We start from the raw sequence: 14692 nt of genomic DNA on the forward strand, positions 1-14692 counted from the left end.
CTGTCGGAGGGGCTGCTTTCTCTGCCTGGAGACCCCACCCTCTCGCCTCCCCAGCCTCTGGCCTCCCCAGCCTCTCCCCTCCCCAGCCTCTCCCCTCCCCACCTTCCCGTCCCCAGCCTCTCGCCTCCCCAGCCTCTCCCCTCCCCACCCTGAGTGGAGGGGGAGTGGGAGGAAAAGCACCCGCACTCACCCCCGCACCGGCCTCCCAGGTTTGCTTCTCGTGTCCTCGGAGAGTTAGGTCTGTGCTCTGTCCAGAGCTGCTCCTTGTCCTCAGTGGGTGAGGAAGGCAGGTGTCTCCTCCTCCCGCGACCAGAGCTTGCTCTCCTGGGATGCTGCTCCCGAGACCGCCCCCCCCCATTCCCTATCCCCCCTCCCCCGAGAGCCACGCCCTGGCCTTCTTGGCTGGCGTCCCTCCGTCCATCATTCCCTGCCACATTCAGTAGCTGGAGTGAGCGGATCCACGCCTTCTCCTGTGTTGCTGTCAGTTTCCTGCCGTCCGTGGAGCTCCTTGGCGACGGGGGCTCTGTCCACGCTGCTCGTCACGCTGGCTGAGGCCTGAGGCTTGCTTGTGTCTGTGACTGAGGGACTGGCTGATGGGAAGTCGGGCTCTGATGTCCGGATCCAAAGACCCAGCTATAGGAGAGGCAGTGTGTAACTTCAGGAGAGGCTAGAGAGAGGAGACAAGTATGTAAAATGGAGAAAGGGAGGGAGGAATGAGAAGTCCGAGGGCCCCTGGTTGGAGCTTGGTCACTAAGAAAACAAGGCCATGGCCAGCAGAGGCCTTGGGATGGATGTGGGGGCGCTGTTTGCACAGGCGCTGAGATGGGGAGGGAGGGAGGGAGGTGTGGATGCGCTGACCCCGCCGCCCAGGGTCTCCCCGAGAGCACTTGGGGGGTCCAGGGGAGTCCGCTGGGTGCAGGTGGGGTTAAGGAAGAGCCTCAGGTGAAGGCGGGGGATGGGCATCATCCGGGACACGAAAAGGCAGCAGAGTCCCGCCCACCGCCAGCGCCCCCGGCCGGCAGGTGAGAGGGGCCCCTGCTGGCCTTGGAATTCCGTGGGTGAGGCCGGTGGGCAGTTGGGGAGAGATGCAACGGAAAGGCAGGTGAGCGGACAGGCCTCGGGTCCGGGCGTGTGGGTACCAGCGTCGAGGAGGCCGTGGGACCGTGCGAGGGGATGGCCTCTCAGGAGAGTAAAGGAATCCGGGTAGAAGGAGAGAGAAGGTCAGGGGCTTGGGCCAGGAGAGGGGAAATCACGCCCACAAGGCCAGGCCGGGCGCTGTTCCCGCCGGGGCCACGCGGAGAGGCAGCGTCGCGAAGGCCAGCGGGGAGAAGGTAAAGTGTCACACGCAGCAGGAAGGTCAGCAGAGGCCCGCACTGGGCAGGACGGAAGACACGGGATTGAAGACTGGCGCAGGGTCTCCCTAAAGAGGGCGCCTCCGCGGTTCCCCCTGCCCCGCAGGCTCTCCCTGGGCCGGCTCAGCAGTGACAAGGACGCAGGGAGAGCCCCCCTCGTCCCAGCTGGGCCTCGGCACCTGCCAACAGAGCAAACGCAAGGATGTTCGCCTGCCGGACCGTGGGGTCATTTCCGGAATTCATGGAGGAAACGCTGCTTCGCCAAGACCTTCCCGTGTGGCACAGCGACAGGAGCGCAGAGTGGGCTTCCGGCCTGGTGGTCACCGGGAGCTCGGAGAGCGCTGGGGGCTGCGCCCCATCGGCACAGGAGTGTGGGCACGAATGTCCCAGAAGGCACCGGAACGAGGACTTTTCACTCCCCCCCCCCCCCGGGTGAGGAGCAGTGTTACTGCTGAGTTTGTGGGTGCTCGTCGCGGTGACCTGGCTGCCGCCCGCTCTGAGTGTGTGCGGGCAGGGGGACGTGCCAGCAGCGCCGTCGGGCAGGCGGGAGCGCAGGCTCCGCTCCCCGGGCCCAGGGCCGCGCTGCAGTCCTCGCGCTGCTGCCCTTCACGTCACGGGAACGAACTGCTTTGGACAAGGCTCCTGAGCACAGCGCCACCCACAGGCGGCCCCGCGCCTGCGAGTGAGGGTGCAAAGGATCCCCCCCAGGAGGAGGGACGCGGAAGGGGACCCCAAAGAGGTGGTTTGGGATCAAAGGAGAAGGTGCTGAGCAGGCCGGGCTGGTGGGAATGCCGATGCCGGCCCCGCCTGCGCCTTCCCGCAGCTCCGGCCTCTGAACCGCAGCCTCTGCAGCGGGACAGCGCCCAGCGCTGTGGTGCCAGCCTCCCCCCGCCGGCCGTGGGGCTCAGTGTCGTCATCCCCGGACCTGTGCTCCCGGCCTGCGTCCCAGGCAGAGGGTCAGGGTCACAGCGGCGCTGCGGAGGGTCACGCAGACCTCCGACCCGCAGCGGGCCCCGGCATCACTGCGTGTTCTCACCTGGGAGCACGGGGTGGTTCGCCGTCCAGCCTGGTTGTCCTGGGCCCTCAGAGCAATGCACGGACGGTCCCCATGGGCCTCAGTCGGTCCCTCCCGCTCCCCGCAGGCAGGAGCCTGTAAGGAAGTGTGCGGCCCGGCATGCGCGCCCGTGGCCGCAGGTCCGGGAACTGCCCGTGATGGGGGTGCAGGGAGAACGCTGCCGGTGCAGACCTGGGCGTCGGGGAGCGCAGGTCCCCAAGGGAGTGACGGGCCGCTGGGCCAGGACCTCCCAGGAGAAGTCTGAGGGCGTGACAGGTTGCTCACTCCCCTACTGGTTTGGGGGAGTAAGAATCCAGGCACCCCGCCTTCCTTCAGCCTCAGCCTTCGCTGCGCCTCGCTGTGGTGTCGCCGAGGCGGGAGCACCGGCTCTTTGTTAGTTATTTATTTTTTATCCTTTTGATAATTCAGAGAGGGAGGGAGAGACAGAAACATCAGCCCGGCACGTGCCCTGCCCAGGAATCAAACCGCGACCTCCTGGATCACAGGTCCACGCTCCGCCAGGGAGCCACGCCCGTGGGGCCACAGGCTCTCTCCTCGGCTCCGTCACCCTGGGTGCAAATCCACAGCCGCGGTGACCTTGCCGCCTGCAGCCGCGCTCTGCGCCTGAGCTGAGGCAGGAGTCTGAGGCGCTGCCCCGTCGCCCCCCGTCGTTGCCTCAGTCCGAACTGTCACGGCAGCGCGTGACCCCAGAGGTAAAGCTGTTAGCTGTTTTCTCCCGCAGACACCAAGGTTACACTGCGTTTTCCCTGGGAGGAGAGAGGAGCCTGCTTTGTGAGCTGCAGAGAAAGTTTAATCGCATTTATCTGAAAATAAACGAGGACTTACCACATTTAATAAGACCTCCCTGACGTACAGCTAGGACGTACAGATAAGACCGTCTTTTAAGAATTAAGTTAGACAAGGTGTGGACCAGATCTCTGAAACGGGGGGCAGGGGACCCCTCGGGAGATGAACGCGCCCATTACCTGTAAGCACAGCTACTTACTGATTTATTTTTCTTTTAAGACAAAAGCAGAAGGTCACAGATTCAGAACTAGCTTGCGAGCAGGCTCACCAGTACCTTGTCACCAAAGCAAAAAACAGGTGGACAGACTTGTCTAAGGTAAGAGCACGATCTTTTCCCTGGAGGAAAGGAAATCTCTTTCAGGCTCCGAGATCACTGGGTGACCCAGCCATCAGGTCCGGCCCCCGAGACGGTGGGGGGACGGCATTGCACCCCCATACCATGGGGCCTTGTAGTCTGAAATACTTTCAAAACAGACGCTCACACTCACGGTCAGTCGCGGCGTGGGAAAATCAGTAGCGGTGGGAGTCACGGCCGGGAATTCCTGGTTTGCCTCGGGTTTGCGTGAATTAAAACTTCAGAGACACGTGGGAGGCTGTCATACTCTTTCCCGCGGGGAGGAACCTGCGTTTTGTACAGCAGCCCCTCCTGTGCTGCCCAGATGGTGGAAAGCCCCTTGAAGGTGAGCGCCCTCCTGTGTCGAAGGGGAAACAATGTAACCACCACAGCGACCCCTGCAGGCCGCAGACCGAGTGCCACCCATGGCCTCACTTGGAAAGGACCCTTAAGCTGCGGGCAGTCTCTCCGCGTTCTTTGGAAGCATGTCCCCACTTGGTTTCATTTGGTCATTTCTTCCTGTGTTTGCTGTGTCGTGGCCTGTGCCCAGGGGAGGGTGGCTCTGTGAAGTCCTTCTGAGTTCCTGGGCTCCCTGTCCCCTCTCCCCGTCCCCTCTCCCCCCTTCCCAGCCCCCTCTCTCTAGTCCCCACCCCCTAGTCCCCTCTATCTAGTCCCCTCTCCCCTGTCCCCTGTCGCATTCCCTATCCCTGTCCCTATCCCCTGTCCCCATCCCCTATCCTCTGTCCCCATCCCCTGATCCTGTCCCTATCCCCTGTCCCCATCCTCTGTCCCTTGCCTCCTATCTTCATCCCCTATTCCTGTCCCTACCCCCTGTCCTCATCCCCTATCCCTGTCCCCACCCCCTGTCCTCATCCCCTATCCCTGTCCCCACCCCCTGTCCTCATCCCCTATCCCTATCCCCACCCCCTTCCCCCGTCCCCTATCCTCACCCCCTATCCTCATCCCCTATCCCTGTCCCCACCCCCTGCCCCCATTCCCCATCCCCTATCCCTGTCCCCATCCCCTGTCTTCTATCCCTGTCCCCACCTCCTGTCCCCATCCTCTGTCCCCTATCCCTGTCCTCACCCCCTGCCCCCACTCCCCATCCCCTATCCCTGTCCCTACCCCCTGTCCCCACCCCCTGTCCCCTGTCCCTGTCCCCTGACTCCGTCCCCTCTTAGGAGAGCCCACTGCGCCTCACGCAGCTAGCAGGCCAGGAAGGGGAGCGCTGATGAGAAAGGCAGGTCACAGAGCAGACGGGCGCCGTGGGGAAGAGGACAGGCTGAGGGAGAGTGGCCGGGGCTGCGGGCAGAGGTCCGTGTCCCGCCTGCAGTCCCTCTTCTTGAACCACTTCCTCCGGCCCCACACACGCCTCTGGTGGGCCCCCTCCTGGCCGGCTTGACCGCCTCCCTCTCGGTGGACCCCCCTCCTCAGCGGTGTGTCCACACTCAGGCCCACAGCCCTCGAGGCCCCGGTTCTGCAGATCCCCAGCCATGTGGGGGCAGGTGGGGCCCACACTGTGCTGCCAGGTAACCCCCCTCTCTGGCACCGCGGGCGGGGTGTGGGGAGGGAGAGGACGCGGGGTGACAGAGGAAGGGCGTCTGTGGAGGGAGGGAAAGGAGCCGGAATGGAGCACAGCCCACACGTGTCCCCTCTCTGGGCCCGCAGGGCTGAAGGACCCTGCCCGTGCCGTCACTGCACAGGCACCGCCACTCGTTGGCTTACGTGGAGTAAAGCTCTGGGGGAGTTGGTGCCGGGCTCTCAACCTGCAGACGGGACGAGTCACGTGTGCCGTGCCGCCCAGGGACAGCAGGGGCGGGTCACGCGTGGCCCCCGCTCTGGGCTTCTGGCCTGTGGTGTGTGTAGGTCGTGAAAGTGATTGAAGGCCTGGAGTCGGCCTCCCCGCTGCTGCACTGCTGTGGGGGCTCACCTAACAGGGCCCGCTGACCCCCGGAAGGATGCAGGGCTCGGCCTTGAGGCATCTTCAGTCACCTGGCTGCCCAGCCTCTTCCGCCCGGGCAGCACAGCTGAGTCCTCGGGAGACGCAGGAGCCGGCCCAGGGGCAGCTAATAGGCTCATTTCTAGTTAAGTGTTTGCAGGAAATAAGTTCATCAGTTTCTTCAGCAAACATCATTATGCGCTCACTATGCACTGTTGCAGGGTGTGAAAGCCACAGAGACAGGACGGTTGTGCCTGCACAGACGGGGGTGGGGGTGGGGCGCAGCAGGGGCGTTGGGGTTGTGCACACTGCGGTGGGGGCTTTCCTACGGGGGGCTCCAGGAGGGAGAGGCCACCGAAAGGACCGCAGGTGCTGGGCGGGGTGGGATGCGGAGGCTGTCGGGACTGAACCAAGGCCAGGCCCGGGGGACTGCCCGCGTGGAGGGCTGCGGACAGTTCCGCAGGGACGTGTCCAAGGGCTCGACCGGGCAGTTTCCAGGGCGAGGCAGGCAGGGGACAGGTCCCAGCAGGCCTCACATGCAGTAAGCTTTGGTTGTTGTTGTTAAATTGCAGTAAAGTCACAACATAAAATGACATCTTAGCCATTTTTAAGCCACCCGTTTAGTGGTAATGAGTACACTCACGTTGTTTTTAAAGGGGCTTTGAAATCATCCAGACCTAATTTCTTGAAGCTTAGTTGTTTTTTAAGATGTGACTCTACAGTGGATACGATAACATATGTATATAATGACGCATATATAATACTAGAGGCCCGGTACACGAAATTCGTGCATGGAGGTGTGTGTCCCTCAGCCCAGCCTGCACCCTCTCCAATCTGGGACTGCTGGCTCCCAACTGCTCGCCTGCCTGCCTTCCTGATTGCCCCTAACTGCTTCTGCCTGCCAACCTGATCACCCCCTAACCACTCCCCTGTGAGCCTGATTGATGCCTAACTGCTCCCCTGCTAGCCTGATTGCCCCTAACTGCTCTCCCCTGCAGGCTTGATCACCCCCAACTGCCCTCCCTTGCAGGCCTGGTCCCTCCCAACTGCCCTGCCCTGCTGGCCATCTTGTGGCCGCTATCTTGTGTCCACATGGGGGCAGCCATCTTGTGTGTTGGAGTGAGGGTCAATTTGCATATTACTCTTTTATTAGATAGTACGTGCACATCTATGTCTTACAATGTACATAGTAGTTATGTATATGTATTCTTAAATGCGTTTAAGTCGTCACCATGTCCTGCAAATCGTGTCCCCGTGTAACCAGCGCCCGGATGGAGGAATGGAAGGTTGCCAGGGCTCCTCTCCCTGTGTGGGCCGGGCAGCGCGTGCTCTGGCTTTGTGGCCACGGCCTTCAGTGACGCGGCTCAGCCTAAACCGGAGGGTGGCCTCGGCACCCTCCACTGCTGTGTCTGTCCCTCCAGCGCATGGGGCAGTGTCTCCTGCACTCTAATGAGCATTTGTGGTGACTAATGAGACCGCGCGGCTTTCGCCTTACCCGTCAGGCGGGCTCCTTCCTGTGAAGCGTGCGCCTTTTTGCGGTTCTCACACCGGGCTGCCCGCCTCCTTCCCACCGGCCAGCCGGAGCCCTCGCTGTGGATGGGCGGCGAGCCTTTCGTGGCGCCACGCGGTGCGCGTGCCTGCTCCCAGTCTGTGCTCTGTCTGCACACTTCTGAGGGACGTCTTTTGAAATGGTAGTTCCTTTTGATGTAGTGAGGTGTTCTGATGTTACCCGGTAGGTCTTGTTGAAGAAGCCAGGACGATGGTCCGCCTTCTCTCCCAGGCGCTTAGCACTTCACTTCCACGCTCGGGGCCTGCAGTCGGCACCCCTGTCCCTGCGTGTCGTGAGTGAGGCAGGGGTCCGGCTCCCTGCTTCCACACGGCGATCAGCCCTCCTCGCTCCGTTCTCTGTAAAGTCCACCCCGCCCTGCCTCGAGGCCCTGGCAGCGGTCTGTCCTGTTGGTCCGTTGGTCCCAGCACCAACACCGCCTCCTCAGAGACACCGTCACGCAGCAACACATCCTGGTCAGCGGGGAGGCCAGCCCCTGCCCTCGCCCTCCAAGGGTTTCTGAGTCCGTTTGTCAGGTTCCACCAAGAAAGCAGTACCTGCTGGGGTGTTTGCCGAGAAATGGCACCTTCACTATTGGGACTCTGCAGTCCACGGTGAGTGGGAGGAGCTGTTTCCACCTATTTTGTATTTCCTCGACTCCCCATCAAGCTGTAGACTTTCCTGTGTAGAAGTTCTGCAGGCATTCGTAAGGTTGGCTCCTAGGACTTCCTATTTTTGATGCTATTTGTAAAGGTTATTTTCTAAAATTCACTGTCTGTGTCTGATCCCTAAAACCATGGACGGTTTTGCCTGTTGACATGGAATGGTTCTTGCTGAATTCTTTTATCCTGAGACTTTATTTGTGGACTTCCGTATTCCTGCGCATACAATCAGCTCCTCTGTGAACAATGATGGGGGTGTTTTCTCCGGTCCCAGCGTCATCCCTTTCACCCCTCTTTCTTGCTAACCCGCCCTGACCCGGCACAAGATGTGCCCTTGCCTTGTTCCCGATCCCGGGGCGCTCTGTCCTCCACTGAGCAGTGCTCGCCGATGCGGGGGGGGGGGGGGGGGGGGGAGAGGAGTGGGGGGAGGGCCCATGGCTGGTGGGCGGAAGCAGTGTAAGGCAGTGCTGAGTGCCCGGGGTACCTCCTCTTCTGGTGGTCCCCTCAAATCCCCAGTAAGCCCCCAGTAACCCCTCAGGGACATTAAAATGGCACCATAGCAGCTTGCTGTGATGGGGGGAGTCCCGCGTCCTCATTCCCCTCCGCAGCCGCTGCTCTGAGATGTACCGCAGGAAGCCCGGCCACCGCCGCCTCCCCAGGCTCGGGCCGTGAGTGTGTGTGTGTGTGGGGGGGGGACTTTATTCTCATTGTTTAGAGCCCAGTTTGTCTGTCAGGAGAAGAGTCCGGGTCACACCTGAGACCACGCACTCCCTGAGGCCAGCCCGCCGGCCCAGAGCCCTGTCCTGGGTGCTCCTCGCCTTCCGAGGGGAGAGAGGAGGTGCTGGGACTCAGGGGAGAGATGAGGCTGCTGGGACCCGAGGGGAGAGAGGAGGCGCTGGGGCTCGGGTGAAAGGTGGTTTCAGGTGGACGTGGAGGACAGTGGGTTAGGCTGTCCAGAGGTTGACAACGGGAAGCCCTCTGCACTGCCACAGACACGCGTGCTATGCCGCTCAACGCCACCTCCTGATGTTGTAGAATTTTACAGAAACCGATCATGAGGGCGCCGGCATTCTTCGTCGCCGGGACATAAAGAACGCGCTGTACGGCTTCGATGTTCCCCTCACGCCGCGAGAACTGGAGAAGCTGTGGATGCGGTGAGTGGCTCCTTCCCGGCCGGCCGCACATCAGCACCAGCCTTCCTTCCGTCACTGCTGGGGGCGGGGGGGGGGGGGGCTGTCTGTCCTGGGCCCTGGGCCCCGCAGCAAGCAGCCTGGTTAGCAGGCTGGCCTCAGGCACGGAGAACCAGGGGCAGCGCAGCCACCAGGCAGACGGGGTTCGTGGCCCAGGAGCCGGGAGTCACTCCCCGAGGCTCAGCTCTCCTGCGGCTCAGCAGCCACACAGCCTCCCCGTCGCTAGCGATGGAGGCCAGAGTTGGACAGCAGCTTCACAGACACGTGATTTGCCGGAAGAAAATAAGCTCTGATCCCGTGGAGTGTCCCCCAGGGCCTCGTCAGCCGGTTACATTTTGCAGAATGCGTTCTGGCTGTGGCTGTGGCTGCGCTTGAACCCGGCCCCGTGGCAGCATCCCGGGCAGATGTCTGACATTCATTTCCACCTCCAGGCCCAGGTCCCTGTCTGAACCCCGTCCCCCTCCGTACATGTGAGCGCCACTGGCCCCCCCAGGGCCGCGTGCGCCTCACACGTCCTCTGCGGGGCACGCTCACGAAGAGCTCAGGCCACTTCGTAGCCCTTCGTTTTTTCAAAGTGGAGGGCGGAAGTGTTGGCCAAGTTTAGAATTGGTGGGCTGTTTTGTGTCTAATTTAGAAAAGCAACTTGAGATTCTTACAAAATCTTTCCTTTGTTTACATCAGTTCCGACACAGGGCCAGTGAGCCCCCGTCCGTTTTCCTTCTCGGTAGGTTAGATCGTGGTCCCTCTGATGGCCCAGGGCTCGGGGCACAGCGGGCACATGCCTGGGCTCCCTCACAGACAAAGGTCAGCTGGGTCAGTGGATGCGTTTTCTTCATTGTCATCCAGTGAAGACAGGCAGAGGGCTGGCTGTCCCCGAACTGGGGTTCTGCGCTTGTCAGCCTCTCGTCCCACGAGGAGCAGAGGGAGGCTCGCTCTGCACAGGGAAGCGCCCGCCACAGCCCGCGGAGAGTGACGCCGCGACCTGTTTAAACACAGGCTTGGTCCTTGTGACTCGGAACTCCTCTAGCACAGTGGTCGGCAAACGCATTAGTCAGCAGAGCCAAATATCAACAGTACAATTGAAATTTCTTTTGAGAGCCAAATTTTTTAAACTCAAACTTCTTCTAACGCCACTTCTTCAACATAGACTCGCCCAGGCCGTGGTATTTTGTGGAAGAGCCACACTCAAGGGGCCAAAGAGCCGCATGTGGCTTGCGAGCCGCAGTTTGCCGATCACGGCTCTAGTAAATCGCACCCGCAAGTGCCATCTTTATTGATTAGATGAGGACCAAGATCTTGCTGTTAAAATAAATAAGGCTTTTTTTTTCCTTTAAAGAAAATTGTCAATTTGCCTTCACACACTTTATTTGAAGTAATTCTATTCGAATAATGTCAGGAGATAAAAGCCCCCATTGTGCCTTTTTAAATGAATTATAACTCAGGAGAACTTCAGTCATAGGAAGTGACAAAAGGTACGGAGGTAATTCTGATCTCCCTCCTGCCGGCCTCTCTCCCTGGCCGTTGTACCCGGCATCGCTTCAAAGGCAGGGCGGGGTTCGACTCCCGCGGCGTTCACTTGCCGGCCTGAAGCTTGGCCGTGCTTTCTGAGGCTTTTCTTCTGCCCCGCGCACCCCTTCCCAGGCGGCTCGGTAACAAGCTGCCGAGTGGATGGAAGGGCTGTTGCCTTCCTGCGGGCACAGCGGGTTTCCATCAGTCAGCGTGGCCGGCGAGCAGATGCGGTTGCTGTCTGTTGGGGTGGCCGGGACCACCTTGTGTGGGGTGAGCCTTCTGTGGGACGAGCAGTGGTTTCAAACTCCCACGTGCCTGCGAGTGGCCTGGGGACCTGGTAAATGCAGGCTCCGAGCAGGGGGCCTGGGGCCCGAGGGCCTGGTCACTGGCCCCCGGGCAAGCCGGTGCCGCTGGCCGGCGGAGCGCTGCGTGGGAGGGCCGGGCGCCCTGGCGGCACCGTCGCGGCGGGGCACTGACCACACTTGCTCGTCTCTGCAGCTATGACACCAAGGGGAGGGGGCACATCACGTTCCCGGAGTTCCTGCACCAGCTGGGCATCACGTACTCGGCGGACGTGCACCGGCCCTACGCGGAGGACCGCTCCAACTTCATGGGCCACTTCACCAAGCCGCTGCCGCAGGAGCCCCCCCGGGAGCAGCGCCCGGAGCAGCGCCCAGCACCGCCCCCGGGCACGGACGCGGCCGCGGCCGAGCCAGCCAGGTGAGTTGGGCGTGTCCCGGGCCGGAGCCGCCTCTGACCACCCACTCCCGGAGCAGACGTGGCTCTGAGCTGCGGCCTGCGGGCTGGCGAAGTGCCGAAGCTGCTCTGTGCGCTCGCTGCCGGGGTGCTCGGCCCCGGCGCTGTCACAGGCCCCGCAGAGTGCCCGCCGTGCCTGCCCGCCGCTGGAGACCTGTCCCTTCAGGCATTTCCTGTCCGTGGCCCGGCCCTTCCCGGGCAGCTAGGGTGCAGGGGCGTGAAGACACGCCTGCTCGGCCAGTGCCTGACACCAGTAGGCGCCGGCGAATATCTGTTGAACGAATGAGTGAGTGAGTCTCGGACTCAGTACTTCTGTTTTAAGGACTTTATACCAAAGAAGTAATGCAGGCGAGGCCCTCGGGTTAGCAGTGGGCAGGGATGGCAGTGGGCAGGGATGGTCCCAGTGAGCGCGCGGGGTGTGAAGTCTGGCCCCAAAGGCTACGGAACAGCTGCCGCCACGCAGCCTGGGCAGCGTGTGTGACCGAGGGCTGATGGGAAAGGCACTTGGACAGCACGTCTGCGTGACTGCAGCGATGCCACGCGCAGGGCCTGGCCGCGAGGCCCAGGAGGGGCGTGCAGACCGTGGGACTGGGAGGATTATCTTCAAAGTGGAAAACCAGTTACCAATGTCGTACCTTAAAAGTGTGTGACATGGGAGCGGGCTTTGCCATGTTTGAGTGACCACAGAGCTGGGGCAGATTTTCCTGGCCCGTCTCCGTCCTGGTCCCCCATCAGCACTGCCCGGGCCTGGGCTCTGTCCCCTGCCCCCTTGCCCCCTGCCCCCTGCCCCCTGCTCCCTGCTGCCCGGGACTGTGCCACCTGCTGTCACTTCAGCTCTGTCCCCGCCCCTCAGAGAGCCCGCGAGTGAGTGAGTGCATGACTTGTTGCTGAAGAACCCCCAAAGGCAATAAGAGGCCCAGCAGCGCAGAAATGAGGTGCCAGGGCCACGGGGGGTGAAGGGGAAGGCAGCGTGCCGCCCCTGATGGGGAAGTGACTGAGTTTTAAAGGATGGAGTTTGAAAAGTAAGGGGAAAATATGCATAAGATTCATGTAAATCAAACATGCCCTGGCACTAATGAAAAGGTGGGTTTATCTTTACCAGACAGGGCCGGCCTCATTACCACCCCTCCCCCTGCCGCGGGTGAGCAGCGAGGTGGCAGGGAGCGCCCAGCCTCACTCCCCGCGGCCGCTCTTCCTGTCCTCCCACTGGGAGCCGGTGGAGCGGGAGGGATTCCTGACCGCCAGGCCCAGCCCGCCCGCCCTCCCGCCTCCTCTGCGGGGTCAGCCTCCCGCTAGACAAGCCTGATTTCACTAAACCACATCCCAACCTGTTTTCTCAACGCCGTGGGCTGGCAGCACTGTCAGGGGCCCCCTTCAGACGCCGCGTCTAAACGCCGGGGCAGCAGGTCCTCCCGGTCGTCCTTAAGGTTCAGTGTTTCCAGGACTTGCCCCTCGTTTCTACTGACTCTGAGGAGATTGACAGACGGGAGCCGTGCTCCATTCAAGTGACCAACGTGGTGTATTTGCCTCTTACACCTGAGGGAACGGGTTTGTTTGCAGTGCCTGAACGCATTGTTTGCGTTTAGAAAAATCCTCTTTTAAACCCGCTGTGTTGCCCATGTCTTGCTTTTTCTTTGCCTGAGTCTGAGCTGAAGACTTGGAATCAGTGCCGCCCTCAGGGCCCGGCCACCTCCTTGGGCCAGTCCTAGAATGCAGAGCCTGGGGCCGGCTCAGCCACCTCCTCAGAGGCTGTGGGGGGCGCAGTGGCCGTCCCACTGGCCATGACAGTGGCCCCTGGGCTTCCGTGTCACTGTTCAGACCAGGAACCGGACAGGAACCCAGAGCAGCAGCAGTCACCCCGAGTGCGGCCGTGCGGCGAGCTCTGTGCTCTGAGCTCACTTAGGCGGTGGACAAGCGCGCTGCTCAGTGCGGCGGGAAGGGCGTGGGAGAGACCTGGTGGCCGAGGAGTGCCATCCACAGCTACCCACACTCTCTTAGTCCCTCCATTCTTTGTGGTCAGAGAAGAACTTTCCTGAGAAGCGGAATCGTAGCACGTTTAGAACTTGAGCACGTTCTGCAGGAAAACCAGCCTCTAGCGGGAGCGTGCCCCCACCCCGAGGGCCCTGTTCCCGCCTGTCCAGTGGGGTGACCGGGACCCCTCCCTCGCAGGGCTGTTGGGAGGAACAAGAGGGAGGGCTCACAGCGAGGCCCGGGCTGGCCAGTTGCTGTGCACAGATGGTGGCAGTTTCTAACAACAAAGTGCCTGATTCAAATCGAGGGTCCCTGGGCCTTCCCTCTGCCGACTGCCTGGCCCTCCCCTCCCTGCTACCCCGCCAGCGCAGCTGCCCTAGGGCCTTGGCACCGGCTGGCCCTGGCCCCCGGCGCTACTGTGCCCAGGTAGCTGCCCGCCAGCTCCTTCAGCTCAGTCTTGCTCCTGGGCCACCTTCCCAGTGACGCCTGCCCACACCCTCTCCCACGGTGGCCACTCCCAGTCCTGCCCCCGGCTCTCTCCTGACCCACTAACCCCTGTGCAGGGCGGGCACGGATGCCTTCAGTGCCATCTGCCCTACCCGACCATGTAACTTGGAATGTAACTTGTAGGGGCCACTCGGAGTCACTGGCTGTGCCCCGGTGCCCACAGCAGTCCTGGCAGTAGGTGCCCAGGGAGCTTTCATGGGGGGAACATCACATCAGTATAAAACCACCGCTTTCATTCCTGGCCCCCCTCTCACAGCACTGATCCTGGGAACAAGACAAGACGGGGTTCCTCCTGCGCAGTTGGCTGGTGATGATAGCGTGATAGGCATGCAGACTTACACCTCTCTCTGTAAATGTCGCACCGAGGCTGCAAAACAGCTTCCGAGTCAGTTCTTTTTTTAAAAAATAGATTTTTATTGATTTCAGAGAGAAAAGGAGGGAGAGCTAGAAACATCAATGATGAGAGAGAATCATTGATCGGCTGCCTCCTGCACGCCCCCTACTGAGGATCAACCCCGCAACGTTCCCCAACTGGGAACCGAACCTGGGACCCTTCAGTCCACAGGCTGACGCTCTGTCCCCTGAGCCAGACCGATCGTCACAGTGGGGGGGTGAAGCCCTCGCCTGAGGCGGTGCTTGCTTCCCGGTGGGCGCCTGACCTGTGTTCTCGTCCAGGGAGAAGCTGAAGGACCACTGTGAAGACATCAGGAAGGCGCTGACCAAGCTGGACACGTGCGGCGGTGGCTCGGTGTCCCTGTGCCAGCTGCAGAGGGCGCTGCGGGACAGCGGCTGTCCCCTCAAGGAGGCGGAGCTGGCCGCGCTCCTGGGCAGGTTTGCTCTCACCCGGTGGCTTTCCTTTCTCCTCCTCTGTCCAAACAGACTGGACATTGAAATGACCCCCACACCTCCCTCTGGCCAGGCTACATCCTAATGGGCTTGAGTCGCCCCGAAGCAAAAGGAAGAAGCTGCTTAAATGCGTAGCATTTCCTGGTGTGTCTCAGCAGCAGATGCACCTTTTTACCTTCCGTTCTTGTTTTCCCGAGTTCTGCCTGCGCTTCGGCGGGC

The 14692-nt window shown here is 61.5% G+C and overlaps 1 protein-coding gene across 1 annotated transcript in view; it reads left to right on the forward strand.

Moving 5' to 3' along the window:
- Window positions 1-14692, forward strand: part of EFCAB6 (EF-hand calcium binding domain 6) — a gene marked incomplete at its 3' end in the record, with an annotated part of 156223 nt that overhangs the window by 100299 nt on the left and 41232 nt on the right. The window contains exons 22-25 of the mRNA XM_079775486.1: window positions 3433-3529; window positions 8730-8848; window positions 10892-11113; window positions 14303-14458. Coding sequence (XP_079631612.1) covers window positions 3433-3529; window positions 8730-8848; window positions 10892-11113; window positions 14303-14458 — 594 coding nt within the window. The remainder of the gene's footprint in view (window positions 1-3432; window positions 3530-8729; window positions 8849-10891; window positions 11114-14302; window positions 14459-14692) is intronic.

The sequence above is a fragment of the Cnephaeus nilssonii genome, assembly GCF_951640355.1.
Source record: "Cnephaeus nilssonii genome assembly, chromosome: 6".
NCBI classification, from domain to species: Eukaryota; Metazoa; Chordata; class Mammalia; order Chiroptera; family Vespertilionidae; genus Cnephaeus; species Cnephaeus nilssonii.